Source organism: Anomalospiza imberbis, chromosome 4, assembly GCF_031753505.1.
Source record: "Anomalospiza imberbis isolate Cuckoo-Finch-1a 21T00152 chromosome 4, ASM3175350v1, whole genome shotgun sequence".
NCBI lineage: Eukaryota > Metazoa > Chordata > Aves > Passeriformes > Viduidae > Anomalospiza > Anomalospiza imberbis.
In genome coordinates, this window is record NC_089684.1 from 65,078,542 (window position 1) to 65,094,233 (window position 15,692).

At 37.4% G+C, this 15,692-nt stretch overlaps 1 protein-coding gene across 10 annotated transcripts in view; it reads left to right on the forward strand.

Annotated features, from left to right (window-relative positions):
- TBC1D1 (TBC1 domain family member 1) overlaps positions 1-15,692 on the forward strand; it is a 102,536-nt gene that overhangs the window by 59,409 nt on the left and 27,435 nt on the right. For 5 of the 10 annotated variants that reach the window (XM_068188883.1, XM_068188880.1, XM_068188882.1 and 2 more), the window contains 6 exons: positions 1,250-1,378; positions 3,427-3,513; positions 4,575-4,864; positions 5,898-6,026; positions 8,392-8,511; positions 9,663-9,802. In XM_068188883.1, coding sequence (XP_068044984.1) covers positions 1,250-1,378; positions 3,427-3,513; positions 4,575-4,864; positions 5,898-6,026; positions 8,392-8,511; positions 9,663-9,802 — 895 coding nt within the window. Of the gene's footprint in view, positions 1-1,249; positions 1,379-3,426; positions 3,514-4,574; positions 4,865-5,867; positions 6,027-8,391; positions 8,512-9,662; positions 9,803-15,692 lie in introns of all 10 variants that reach the window. The other 5 variants (XM_068188890.1, XM_068188884.1, XM_068188886.1 and 2 more) reach the window with 5 other exon arrangements.

Genomic DNA, 15,692 nt, shown 5'->3' on the forward strand with positions numbered 1-15,692 from the left:
ATAGCAAGCAGCATCTGATTTACCCTTGAAGAATAAAATGAGGCACAAAAGGCAGAGATAAGAACATAGGCTGAGATAAAAACAATTTATTGGAAACAGCAATGAGGTAAGAAAATGACCAGTAATAGCAACAATACTGGTCATAGAGGTTGCAAGAAAAGAAATTATTCACACAGAATCTACCCCCCAATGATAGACAGTACTGGAAGGCTCCCTTCTGACACACTTTTTTGACTGGAAGGAGCCCCTTCTCTCTGACGAGAGACCCCTACCTCCAGCAATGACAGATGGTATAAAATATCCTTAATATCCTAGCCATGTCCCCTCCTGGCTACTACAAAAAATTAACCTTGGCCTGGCATAACCAGGACAGAAGTTAAAAAGAAAATACAGGAGCCTGTAAAATTGTCATACTGGAAATAGGGTGTTTTAAAATTACATCTAGGTAGGACAATTTGGTGATGGTCATGATACGTCATTCAGCTGCCCAGTACTAGCAATTGCACAGATCAAGCATTCAGATCTCTGAATTTAGGGACAAGTAGAGAGGGCTATGGTGCCTGTCACCTTCAAGATGAACCTCCCAAAACAGCATTGAAAACTGAGCTCTGGTTTCTACTGCAGATATTTGGGTTGGATGGTAATATTTGTATCATAGTATTGTTTTTATGTTTGCTACATTAGTATTCACCAGCATTAAAAATGGACTGAAATAGTTATTTAAGAAGCAAAACTCTCAACTGACTGTTAGCTTTAAGTTGAAAATGTTTCTACTGGTAAAATATATAGACGAATTAGATTGTTACATATCTTCTTGGCCATTGGAAAGACCCATTTCACTATAACAGAGGAAGTTAAGAGTTTCTGTTAATGATGAGATTTTGATTCATTTCTTCATTGAAGAAAAGGAAATCCATGAGAAATCTCTAATCTGTTACACTAAACATTTAGAATTTGTACAATTCTAGAGTGGCGTAAATGAAAATTTGTCAATAGACCCGTAAATCCATATTAAAATGGCAATTCTTCTGAAGCATGCTAGTTCACGCAAAATGTTTCCTGTAAGAGATTTCCTGTCCTTATTTTTGGATAGTTTGTTAAACTTCAGTACAGTATCACTAGAGAAAAAGGCTTGACAAGCTGAGGAGACCAGGAAAAACTATTGATACAAGTTACAGAAGTCTTCAAACGGTTCACTGAGATTTTCTCCATGCTGTTGAATATTTTGCATTTTTTTAAACACTTGCAGGCTTCACAACCTCCTGCTGAGAATGCTGTAAATGAAGTGTCCAGCAGTGCTCCAAGATTCAGATTAGACATGTTAAAGAACAAAGCAAAAAGGTCTCTTACAGAATCTTTTGAAAGTATTTTATCACGTGTAAGTATCTTCATGTTTATTGTCTTTGAACATAATGTCATTGCTTTGTTTATTTGATAGAAAAATCTTATTTGTTAGCATTCCAGGCCTTACCCCAAAGGTTATTAAAATCACAGTGACAAAAATATTTGAGTGTATGTTTAAGGAGACAAAAAAGAAGGGCTTTGGTAGAGAGAATACCAAGTCTTGGATGAAGTGAACTAATTCCAAGATAAGAAATTGTGTATATAGGCATTTTAAAAAATTAATATGAAGTTTAAAATGAGGACTTATGAAAAGCAACAATTGGTTTGTTTATCTTTTGGATTTAGAAAATTAAAACAGTAATTATAATTGTTCACTTCTCTTTATGTAGAAGGAAACTACTAAGGAGCTGACTAAGCATTTCTAATGAGATGTGTTTATTAGTGACACAGAACTGATGAATAGTGGGATATCTGAACTTTTAAATTCTGTAGATTATTCGAAAGTTAGGAATGTAAAGAATGGCACTAAGAACATGAAGGCATCTATGCAATATTACATCTGGTAAAATTCTCTGTAAACAGTGTCTGGAAATACTGATTAGTGGAAAAAACTTGAGCTTTTATGCAATAGTGATTCCTTTCCAACCTAGCTAATTCTGTGATTCTGTGAAAATGTTTATCACCAACAGATCGCTGAAATTAGCTACTGAAAGTAAACATCAGCAGTTTAAAATTAAATCAGATGTCAAGTTTAATCACAATTTAAATCTATGTATTGTCTTCTCATTCAAATATACTTCATTTTGCACTTCATGAGAGAAGTCTGAGGAAAATAGTAGGAGGCTTGGAAGGACTTCTGCTTGAGAAAGGATTAAAAAATCAGACCTTCTCCCTTAAAACAGAGAGTTAAAAAAAGAGTTGTTACAGAATGCCCAACAATAAATATTCAGGAACAGAAATTGGACAGTTACATTGAAGCAATATCTAGTAGAATTTATTAGTTCACAGACAAGCAACTCATAGTGACAAAACTAGGTTTCCAAAGCTTGTTTCAGACATATCTAACCCGTTCTCTTAAGACAAATGATAGCAAAAGCATGGTTTTCCTGTTACAAATGTACATACAGAGATGATTTTTAGTTTTGCATCTCCTCTTGTTACTTCCCAGAGAGCATTTCTAGAATTCACCCCTATAAAATCCCACTGCAGCTGTGCTCAGGATATGAAATATAATGTTAGTGTTATTATATTAGATGTAGTACTGTTCTAAATTCTTTCCGTTTTTCCTGACTGGTATAAGCTGCCTTCATGTAAGCATAGCTGTACACTGGTTGCATTTTCACTGGGATTGCTGTTTTGATGGAAACTCTTGATTTTGATCAGATTTGGAGCCAGAAGTTTTGGCTGAACTAGAGAGATAGTCGCTGTTGTGAATAATGACATTTTATATTTTACCTGGAATAAAACTTCAAAGAAAACATGAGCTTTAACTTCAGAACATTAAAAAATTATATGATTTAAGGTTAGGAAGATACAAGTTCCATAATTGTGCTAGCACATCAGAATTCATCAGATATTTTTTCTTGGTTACACAAAAACATTAATCTAACAAATTATATAAAAATATTGTTCACAGATTCTACAGAAATATTTATGCTTTCTGATTTGTAGGCACTGAATGGTAATACCAGAAATTATGTTTTCCTGTGTATTAAATTTATATGGGTTTAGTCCTTTGTAAAAGACATCCCTTTTATTTTTCTGTATCTTTCTAAGTACCTAATACAGAAGGTACTTTAATAGTAGTTCTAGTATATGTGAAATATGTGATTATGTACATATCATGGAAAGCACATCATTGCCCATGAGAATTCCTTAATTCTACAGGATCCCTCAAGTTGAAAGAGACTATCCTGAATGAAGCTTCTGTTTCCCATAGGGAAAAAGGGTATTGTTAGGCATTTCAGGAAATTAAATTTGATACTGTCTGTGAAAATTACAGATCCCAACTGTGCTACCTAAATCTCTTTGGTGTGCCCTATATACCATAATCTTAACTGCTGATGTGCTTTATTTCTACAGGGCAGTAAAGCCAGAGGTCCACTGGACAGGTCTGGTTCTGTGGATTTGGAGAGCCCTACGTCCAGTACCTTAAGCAGCACAAATAAAGTAAGTAAAGCGTGCGATAATTGTACAAAAATTTGACACTTCAAAAAATATTCCCTGAAGCAACTAAGCAAGTATGAAATATGGTCAGATGTGAAATGTTTCAAGTTGCTTTCAAGCTTTTCATTCTATTCCCTGTGTTATAAAACAGAGAAGTGCTATTGAATTAGAAATGCCTTGTACTGTATATAACATAAATTTTGTAGGAATATGTGAAATAAAATATTATATAACATCATCTGAATTTTACAACAGTGTGGAGCAAAACATGGGCCATAATGACCATGCTGCCAATCCTAATCTGACTGGTTTTAGTCCTGAAAGTTCATACCATGAATGCAGGACTGTATTAAAAGAAACATAAAACTAAAGCAGGAAGTAGAGAAATTTCCCTGTTTGTGTGGTTAGAAAACTTTTAGTCTGTATAAAACAATACAGTCAAACAGCATGGAAGAAGCCAGTCTTCTTCCCTGAAGGAAGCATAGCAATCTGCAGGCTTAGATATACAGCTATTGATTCTGCTGTAATGCCTGCTCACCTGCAGACTCCTGACGCCATGTAAACAAGAGTCTGCTCTTTCTGCTTATGTTTTTGAAAGAATGGCTGATTCTGCAGGAAACACACAAGGTGAGGAATAAAGAAAATGCATGGCTTAGAATTGAAGTCATAGGCTTAGGTTCTTTGTGTGAATCTGCAGGTAGACAAGAGGAATGTTATATGGCTAGATGGGTTGCTAAAGATACAGCATTCTGCAATACCACCCTTTTCACTGTTAGCCAAATGTCACCCTTTTGTTCTGACCCTATTTCTTTTGAGTTGTATTCAACATACTATAAAATACAATTACTCTCAAAATTGCTTAAAATTTTCTCTGCAAAATAAAGACTCTGCTTTGTTGGCCTAAGAAGGACATAAAACATCAGGCAACTTTCTGTGACCTAGCTTGATAAAAATGGGTGTGTTTGAAGCAGATGTCTGTGGGATGTGAATAATGACACGGTACTGCGATCTCAAAGATGGATTCTAAGCCCACATATTGATAACCTTATTTCTTGCACTGCTAGGAGCCACCATTGTGTGAAAAGGAGAAAGACAGACTTCCTACACTTCCTGCAGAAAATGCTGTCAAGACCAGTGGATCACTGGATGATCTTTGCAGCGACACAGAGGATTTCTCTCTGGAGCAGTCTGTTACATTGCCTCAGCAGAGCTTTCGGAGGCGAGCAAACACACTCAGCCATTTACCAACAGAGAGCCAGGAATCTCTGGGACCTGTTGAAACATTGCCATCTGTTCCTCAGAGGAAACTTATGAGGTATCACTCAGTGAGCACAGAGACTCCTCACAAAAGAAAGTAAGCCTTACTAAAAGCAGGCTATGATTTTGTTTGTTGAGGGCATATTTGGGGATGATAATTGCATACCTGGTATGTCCCCTTAATGGATAAAAGATGCAGTGTGTCACTCCTTGGAGGTTTGTAGGTATTCTCTTTAAAAGCACCTTTAGCCTTTTGTGCTTCACAGGGGAAAGGAGACATGAGATGTGTAGTTCCACAGTATATGTCACAAACTACTTGATTCAGTTATATTTGTCCAAGCAATCATTTTTTGTTGTTTTAATCTGTGAGCAGTATAAATAAATGCTACTTCTTGTTTTCTGTTTACTGAGAAAAATCCAGTAGCCTCTGTGATCCTGAAAACATTACTAGTTGGTGATTTCATATGTAACTTTGAAATAGCACACAAAAGTGACTTAAAGTGCCTAGTTATTGGTAGAGGTGGGGCTCCTGTCTACCTTGTCAATGAGCCTAGATTTTACTCACAAAAACAAACTACTACTTGCTTTAATATGAATAATTTTCAAGCTGTTCTCCTTCAAAGGCCTGCCTCTTCATCTCTAGTCCCCTCTTAACTTTATGGCAGTTTTCTCCCTTCCTTCTATCTGGCTTTTTCCAATTACTGCTGAAATACTTCTGTATTTCACTTCTCATTCATTGGAATTCTTGATCATATGCCTGACTTTCTCATCGAAATCAAGGGGAAGCACATATAAGGAAAAAGAAATGGAGGTGTTAGTGCCATTTTTGGTGAGTTATAATTGGTCATATTCTGAAATGCCTTGCTGAAGCCTGCAAATGTGAATTTGGGACTTTGCTGATTGGGTTAAAAAAAGGTTTGTGTTGTTACAGTTACTGCATTAACTGTGAAAAACATGGGAAATGTCTCATTTACATATGACAGCTCCCTTTCAAAGATTAGAGAAGGGATTTCATTTTTTTTCCCTCCTTTCCTTTCTTTCTGTGTTGTTCTCTGTGCTACCTCAACTCCATGGCTCTGGTTGGAATCTGCACTATATGGTGTGAACGAATCTGTCGGCAAATCTAAAAGCTCTTCTGGTCAACTTGCACGTTCTCCTACTCTAGCTCGTCTTAATCCCTCGGCCTCTTCACCCAACTTTTTAAAATATCTGAGGCATAATTCAAGTGGAGAACCAAGTGGGCATTTTGCACAAAAAAGGTGAGCTGGTACCTGCAAATAGTTTGGGGTAGGGTTTGATTTCCTGTGTCATAGATATGAAACTCTGTAGCACAAATAATTAAAACAATTTAGTACAGACCAAAGATGGTAGATTTTTATGGGAGAGGGAGCTCTTTAACTGCTCCACCACTGAATGTAAAACTGGTACTTACATAATTTGTTGTTTTAATCAATCAAATTCTTTCAGACACTGGCTCTTTCTTTAGAGCCAGTTGTTCCAAAGCAATTTGTTGTTATGCAGCAGACAGCAGCACTCCTTAAATTGTGTGAGGGATAAGAGGGCTAAGTTGCCAAGAACCTGAGACCTCACTCTGTCTGTCCTTCCTGAAGCATTTGGTTCTGTCCTTTGTTCATGGCAACACAAAAACACTGTTCTTTTGTGCCTGACATTAAAGGCAAGTTGACCAAGTAGTTACATGGGGCAAGAAGCAGCAGGAATATGGATAGCTGAGAGGAAAAAAACCCACCACATACAACCCCACCATCATCCCCACTCCTCACAAAACAAAACCCCAAGAACAAACAAACAAAAACCCCAACCCATCATTTGTCTTGGTTACTTGCAGCAGTGTCAAATTATGCTTTTCTGTGCCTTCTTTCTTAGAATTAATATACAGACAGAGAGCACTGAAGAAAAGGACATTAACACTTGTTTCCCTGAGAACCTGAAACTGAGTGGCTCCCTAAAAATCATAAACTCTGAAACTCTTTCTTAACCTCTTGAGCTAAAACTGCTTATTTCAGCACAAAAGGCTAATGAGACCAAATGTCCTCAGAAGCACTGTCAACAGTCACTGGCCATTGGCAAGCAATTTTTATTGCTGTTGCTGTTTATTTTTTGGTTTTGTTCTCTTGTGTGAAAGTTTCCTGTTTCCCCAAGGTGCTGATTTTTCTAAACCTAAGAAAATACACAACTGAGGATGCTGCTTCACCAGTTTCATCAGTTGTACTTGCTGAGTACTAACTAGAATCTCTTAATTCAGCTTTACCTCAGAAGTATGACGTAGCTCAAGGCTGGAAATGTGAGTCTGCAAAATCCTGTTCACTCTTCAATTAATTAAGACTTACTTGAATCCCAAAGGTTAAATTCTCAAAGCAATTTTTTCCAAGTGATTTCTAATGATTCTGTACACACAGCTGCAACTTCTCCTTTCCTTTCCCCATCTCTTAAGGGTATGCCATATTGAACATCTAAGCAGCAAGGCTGAAAATGGAAATTGATAGGGATGTCAAATGGGTTAATGAGTTTAAATCAATACAGTCAAGCTTCCCAATTCTGTAAGTGAAATTACCATGTAATTGAAATGGATTTACAATGTAATTTTAAGTGAGCCCTGTTTGCAGGGCACACCATGCTACAGCCTTATCTTCTTTATCTCAATACCAGCTACTAAAGAACCTACCTCACTTCATGCTAGTATTCTACCCTCCTCCACCCCCTTCTATTCACATCTTCAGGAAACGGTGCTAAATGTCATCCAAATAGAACATTATGGTTTATCAGGAACAATTCTTTCTTAAACTTACTTTTTCAGAAGTAAATTCTCCTACTCATGTGATTTTGTGTACTTGTCTCAAGAAAGGTCTTCTAGTATCATCAAAGTAATTTTCTATATTTTCATTCCATGCAAAAACTTTTCATTATCTGAATTGTTCTTACTTCATTCTTTTAACCTTCATCTGAGTATGTTTCAGACTTATTATTTTAAGACAAATAAATAATTATTTTAAATGAAAAGAATTTCTATTAAAAGAATTATGTTGGCCAGAAGGCTGTTGATGAAATTGGATTAGTGCTTCTGTCTGTTGCATAAATAGAGCCACAATCCTGAATGATCAGTCAGAAGGCTTAGATTTTAATTTTAAAGTTCCAAGTTTGTCTGAATAAAACCCTGTCAATGCTTTACAAAACAGTTTTTGCCAGTCTTATTTTTCATTTGCCAGCACAGTGATTATCAGTGTCAACTTTTCCTAGCATTTTCCCCCAAACTTAGTTGGTCATTGAAACTCATATTTAAGAAAATGTGATAAAGTTGGCATTGGTTTTTATTAGATTAAAGGAATTTATTTGAAACATGCACTAAAAATCTTACGATATAGCAAAGAATAATAATTTTACTGGAAGTACATTTATATACATTGAAACATTCTGGTTTGCCCAAACAAATATCTCTCACAAATTAGGACTTTGTTAGCAGTTTTAGTTTTGACTTTGGTTTCCTTGATATTCAGACCTTCAGGATTTAGCTGCCTTTTGTTTGAAACTTAGGAATGTGTATTATTTTTATTCTGTGGATTTATACTTCTTTGTTCTAAACTGTACTTTTCCCAACTGCACTCTCAGCATCTCCTACCGTACTGCCTTAAGGAAAAAGCTTCATTCTTCCTCTTCTGTGCCAAATTTCTTAAAATTTCTGGCTCCTGTAGATGAAAATAACACCTCTGACTTTAGGAGCACAACAAGGTAGGGTTCTTTCTTAAAACCTGGAGGTAAAACTGTATTTCAAAGATTTCTTTGTCTGAAATATTTCAAATGCTTCTTGCACTTGCAAAACCTGATTTGTGCAAAAGTTCACCTGCATGTATTCTGCATGTAACTGCTGTCCAAAGAATTACGCTATCCCAGACTACTTTCCCATTAGGATTGCAAATGTTGGTCATTTTTTATGTTGCAATGGTCATGCAACTTCCATCTACTTATTTCTGTGATTATTCCTGACACAGGAGAGTTTTCACTTAAGAGAATACATGATTCATCCTAAGCAATGTCAGTGTCTTCAAATTGGAAGGAGAGGATGACCTGTAAAATGCTCCTCCCTGTTGCTGCCAGAGCTATCTGGATTTCATTTATCCCTTTCAGCTTCTACAAAGACTAATGTAACCATTTAGCTAATAGCTGGAATAAAGCAATGAATGGTATAGAGTTCTAACAGATGAAAGTTATTAGTGGGATTTTTAATAGGAAAACAGCATCGTTCCTCGCTATTTCATTTTGTATTCTGAATAAAAACCTCTGTATGGCATGTGTGGATGACATCAAAGGTTCTTGGATTTTGTTCCCAAGTTTGTTGCATATTTCAGAGGTAGACTTGCTAATAGAAAGGTTTAAAGTTTTTCTCCTAGTCTGTGTTGAGGGGGAGTGTATTGCATACCCAGCGCACAGAAGGTTGGAAGTTCAGTTGGTGTTTATAAAGCTCCTTGTTGAGTTCTGATAAAAGGCATCAGCAATTCTTTGTGTCTTCTATGAATAATTGCTAAGTTTTGTGGATGGCATGTAAATAGTGTAATGGTAAAGCTACATTATTGTGTATGTATGTTTAATATGTTCTGATTAATATACTGCTGCAGAGAAAACTGAAAATTAATTAAAACAGGAAAGAGTAGACTGCACAGAGCTGCCAGTCCCTGTTTGTGAACCTCAGTGCTGTTTGCAGCCATGTGTAAGCCTCTGCCACAAAGCAAGTTCCACCTTCCTAACACTGCGAGCTTGGCCGGCATGTGCACAGCACACTGCACTCCCAGGGCAGTGGCCCATGTGTTCCCCAAGGCTGTGTGGCTGTTCCTGGCAGACCCAGGTGACCTCCTCACAAGCTGTTCTGTGTTCTGCCCTTTTAGTGACTACGAGCCCAAGCACGGCCAGCAGGCCCTGGATGCGGACAGCCCCGTGAGGACTCGGAGGCATTCATGGAGGCAGCAGATCTTCTTGCGAGTGGCCACCCCTCAGAAAGCCTGTGATTCTCCCAGTAGATACGATGGTAAAGCCTGGGTTTGTTTGCTTCCGTGAGCTTATTCGTGTATGTAGTGTGTGAAGTGTGGATCATTGTGTCCACCAAGGGGATCTGTTTGCCTGGTGTTCTGTTGGTACTGTCATTGCAGTTTACCACCTACTTTTTGGTAATACTCAGCTCGTTAGCTATTGAGGTTTTACATTTTGGCTTCACGTGTAAATTGTTCCTATTGTTTCATGCTAACTAGCCAGAGAAGAAATTATTTTTATGTGTACTAGTTTAATGAGTTCTGGAGAAAAAAATGCGTCACCAAGTATTGTGCAGAAGAAAAGAGGATGCTTCTATTTCATCTTTCTGTGTTGGAGTATAGAACTACAGAATAGAAAAATCCAGGTTTACCAGCAGGAATTACATTTATTTTATTATCTCATTTGAGTTCTGTAGTGCATGCTTTGTCTTCATGTATGCTGCTCTAGTCAGTGACATTTGCCACTTGAGTCATAATTATCCAGCGTTCCTATAATTATTTTGTGAAATTTTGTAGAGCTGAAGAACCACAGACTAGAAGAAAAGCACTGCACATAAGCATGCATGTGCATCATTTTGTGCATTGACTTTATGTAAGCCAGATAGTACAGGATAGTACAGGACATGCTGGGGCCAAGAATTCCTGAGAAAATCCTCTGACTCACTAAAGTTTGAATTTCACAGCATGAGCTTTGTAAGCTTTAACTTCTGAATTACCTCTAAGGCCATTGTGTGAAAAATAAGAAAAAACATAAGGAAACAGAAAGTAACAGTATCTTGTAGTAAATGTAGCAAAAATTAACCATCTTAATGTCACTGAGATGTTCTTCTTGCATCTTAAAGTGAGATCTCGATTAACTGGAGCAGGCACATAACCAAAGTGTTTCTATCATTAATGCACTGCTTACAATGTAATTTGACTGACAGTGAGGTAAGCTGCATATAAGGGCACAGATGCCTCTCAAATTCAGTGTACTTCAACATGAAGTGATCTCAGGAGCATGTTGTGTGAACATATAATGTGAAATGCTCCGTTGTACATAAAGGCATGTTATATGAAGGGCTGTTATATGAAACTTCTATTTTTACAAGAGTGATGTCTCTCTTTGTGACTGGAAATAGTCTTACTTGTTTTTGAAAGCCACAAAACCTTCCCATATTAAATAGGAAAATAAAATCCACCTAAATTGTTTACCCAAGCATTTCCTCTGAGACATAATAGCTGCAAGATACAATCTTAACAACCTACAGCTGGGTAAGCAGAATAGTTTGGGAAACAAGTGCGGCCAAAATGGAAAACAGGATGTGCTATTAATAGGAGCAGCAATTTAAAATATTTGGCCTTTTTTCTTCATTTTCTTTTTTCTTTCACTGTACATACTCAGTTTATGAACAGAAGAAAACTCAGAGTCAGGGTTTTTTTTTTTAATTATTTAAAGCAAATACTGAGTTTTTCTATTTGGACTTTTATGCATCTCCTGGAACATTTCTGGCAGTGAAGGATACTCACTTGTTATCCAGTCTCTGTAGCCTTAAAGAGAGCTGCTGTACAGCTGGTCCTACATTGGACTCACCACCGCAGATAACTAAGAAACCCCTCTTGTTCCAACATAAAAGTAACTACCTGTCATTCGTAATCTTGTTTTTCTTTCATATTCTGTCTTTGTTAAAGTCTTTCTCACTCTGTTTAGACTGATTTCCTTTAATTTGTACAAACAGCTGATGTATCACCAAAAGATCAATTTCAGCCAAATTGGACAGAGGACAAAGAAGGTTTTAAAGATAACATGCTTTGTCATGTTCTGCAGAAGGAAGCATGAAGGGAGGGAAATAAGGGAACATCTGTGATTTATGGGTTTCCCTTTATAGACGCAGACTCCACTGACCAGTTTCTCCCTTCAGGTGCCATGGTCAACACCCTACTACAGAGTAATCTGCAGGAGAGGAGTAAGGAAAGAAGCTGGGAAAAAGGGCTGTGTTTAAAAACTAGTTAGTCTGTCAGGCAAAAGACCCAGATCTCCGTGACTCAGAGATGATACAGGTTTTCAAGTTTAGCCTGGGCTGCTTTACTAAACTTTGTGTTAAAGGTAAAATCCCAGGGTGCCTGAACTCTGCATTGCTTTGACCACATGTGGGCAGGCATTGTCAACAAAATGAAACTGCTGTGATTGCAATTTCTCTGGGTTGTAATGAGTAAATTGAACATAAGAATATATCAGTTGTCACAAGAACTAGAGACAGCTTTAAGCTTTATATTCACAGAAAAATCTAGGCTCTGACATTTGTGGTTTTGTTATTATAGGCAGGTGATGAGCTGAATCTCAAGGTGCATCATATTCAATGCTCTCTGTGTGGTTAACACAGCAGGATATGAAGATGTATTTACTAAAAGTTAAAAAAAAAAAAAGAAACCCCACACAACTGGTACATAGCTTTTGCTGAAATTTTGATCTTATACTTTCGAGGTACTGAACTTAATAAAAATCTGATATCCTGAATTTCCAGTTGAAGCTTGAACAGCTTAAACAGCACCGAGTCCCACTGTCTTGCACTTCTGGATCCTTTAATTCTTTAGGAAGTGCTCATAAATGATTTGGGCTAAAACTTCATTTTCCGTAGCTCAGGTGGAACAAAATGGTTACTGGTTGTGCTTTGGGGGTTGCATCATGAATTACCAAGCAGAGAGCACAGTTTGTTTTGCGGACACCATTATTTAAAAGGAAGGATTTACTATACATGAAGGAGGGTATTTTGACCTAAATCAGTAGAAGAAAAATACTGCAGATAGATATGCTAGACAGCTGTTTTTTCTTGCCAGTTGAGATTCCTACTTTTTCTGATGATTGGACTAAAGAAGCCATGCTCAGCAAGGCAAGCACTCTGAGACAACACACAGCCTTGTAGAGAAACCATTACTTTTGGTTGTTGTGGGAGCAAAGCCCCACGTACATGCCCTTTTCCAGCCACTTTCTGCTTGTTGGTGCTGCCACTTTCCCCTTTCCCCAGTATTTTTCCCTGCTTCTGTACATAACTTTACAATAAAGCACATAAGAGAACTGTTATGCAATTTGCTGCCTGACAGGAGAGCCAGGTGATCCCTGGTGAGCCTGAAGATGAGGCTGATATCCAGTTTGAAGACCTAGGAAGGATTTTCTACATGGGTGAAATGATCTGTAAGACTTCTGATACTTTAAAGCTGGTAGCTGGAGGATGGAGTGCTGAATTATGCTAGTTCCATTGTAGCAAGCTGCAGTTCAGATTCTCCAGCCTCAACTCCTGCTGTTAGTGGCTTCCCCTGAACTGTTGTGATTCTGCGAGTGGTGTGGAGCGCCAGGGGGCAGCCTTTCTCTCACTGGCACCTTCAGACACGCTGTCTAATCCTCGGAATTCTGGTTTTGTTGTTTATTTGTGGGAGTGTAATGAGTGTAGAATACTGCAAGGTGGAGAGATGGAAAAAGGGAAGCAGAGTCTCCTTACAAAATGGATCACACTTTGTTCTGTTACAATACCACATTTATCTTGAAAGAAGGTTTTTATTATTCTTTTTCTAAAGCTCTGTCTCACCTACTCACTGTCTTAAACATTCTAAGTAATAAGTGTGTTTCCTCAGTTATTTGATTTTTACCTTTATACCTCCCCACCCTACCTGCAGGCAGATATTCCTACTTCTGTAGCATCACTGCAAAGCCACATTTTTTTGGCTATGCAAGTGGTCTAGGACTCTTTACTTCTCTTTTCAGTGGTAGAAAGGTGAAGGGAACAACAACTCAGTGATCATTTTAAACCAGATGAAGCATGGACACACTCAAAGGCCCTAATTATCAGCTGGGTCAGTTTTCTGGTCCCACTCACAGTATTACACAAGCAATAGAGCAGGCAGGGACAGGTGTCTGGAAGGTGAGGGTGTGTGCCCTTACTCTGCTCAGGAGCAGGGCATCCTTAAATCTGTGTAGACTGATAATGAAACTTCACCCTACAATGCAGTGCAACAAGATATGCACTTACATGTATTCAGCATCTACAAATCTCTGTGCAGTGGACAATTTCCACACAGTTTTCACATATTGACTGTTCAGAATTGGTCATAGTAGAACTGTTTTGCAGGTTGTCAGAAACTCCCAGCACAGTCAAGTCAATTGCTGGATTTAAGGGGTATGTGAATAGTTTTTGAAGGAAATGGTAGGAAAGTGATGGTGCTTGTTGGAGCTTTCTTGCTGAGTGAGGTGTGTTGGAAGTAGACAACAAGATTTTTTTAACAGCTATGCCAGTTTTACTGTTGGAGAATGGGTGATTTGTTTTAATCTGGGCAATGTGTAATGAAGTTACCTCTAGAACACTGAAAGAAGTTGAAATTCAGAGCAATGAGATGCTTGTACCACTTGGCAGTACTCAGCAAATAAATTCAGATAAAAAAATCCAACTACATTTTATTTTAGACCTTGAGATGCAGCAAAAAGATGGTATTGAAAGCACAAGTATCTCTGTACAGGAAAATGAACTTTATTCATTAATTAAAATTAATTTGGTTTCAGCCTCTGTCAGATAAAGGTGTCAAACTGTTAAATCCCAAGTGCTGAAGAAAAGTTTGAATTTGAAGAACTGTTATTCTTTAAACCCGCTGTAGGGAACACCTACTTATCAGTTTATGTGCTTTGTGGTGTGTGCTATATCTCTTGATTATTAAGGCAAATTTTTTAAAAATAATTTTGTAGTAGCATTGCAAATACTATAAACTGTTGCTTTAGCATTCTGTGCTTGGAGTGTATACGGGGTGTAAATTATTAGTAATGTTGCTGATACTGTTTTAGCAGCACAGTTATTATTAATTAAAACCAATTGGTTACAACTGATTACTCAGTTCTGCTCCTTTCAGAGCAAATACGTGCTCAATATTGATTTGTGGCACAGAAGTTTGGCTACAGCCAGTAAGTACACGGTTAACGTTTGATGGCTTCTGTGCCCATTGAAATATCAGAGCATTCCTTTCTCAGGGATTGATAATTATTAGCACATGAGATTAATTTAGAGGTAGTAAGTACTTTTAAGAAGTCTTGGCTTTAAAAGAAAAGCAAAGTCCAAAGCATTTTTCAGAGCTGATTTTAATAAACAGTGTTGAAATACACTATTTTTCAAGAATTCCTCATTCAGCCATTGCTTTAAGTTGTATGTCAGATTAGAAGAACTTGTTGCTTCTTGTGATTCTGTATCTGAAGCTTTCTAATTACAGAAGGTTCCTGGTCATTTTACCACATCTGATTATGAAGTTAAATATTCCCAGCAGCTGTGTAAAATAGTATTGTATCCTTGGTTAGAGAAGCTTGCATTTCTCTTTATTTCTGTACCATGTGTGGAAGAAGGTGTTGTACTACCTGAATGGAAAATCGGAAGAGAACTAAGGATGTTGTTGATGTCTTTTCTTTTGGCAATTGAATCTTAAATGACTGTTAAATTCTCTTGTTTGTTTGCCAAGCTGAATTTTGTAAAGTTTAAAATGCAACACAGAAAAATAATATAATGTAGTAAATAAAAGGCTTAATGGATTCTTCTGTCCACATTCTTGCCATATCTTGTCTGACTTTTTAACCCCAGAGAGTGAATGTGACTGGTAAACACTGCATGTAGAGACAGCCACGTGTAAACAATTGCATGGTGAGGATGGTGGTAATGCATTATTATTGAGCCTCCTCCCCATCAGCCCTTCCTTTCTACTTGAAGGATTGGAGTTTCTAATCAAAGATTAATCTTGTTGTCTTGGTTTTGGCAGTTGAGGTTCGTTTGACTAAGTGATTCTGAAAGAATGTTTTTTTAAATGTAGGCTTTTAGGTTGGTTTGTTACTTAAACCTTGTTTAATACTAAGGTGGATTGATTAGGAAAATATTTGATAAACTA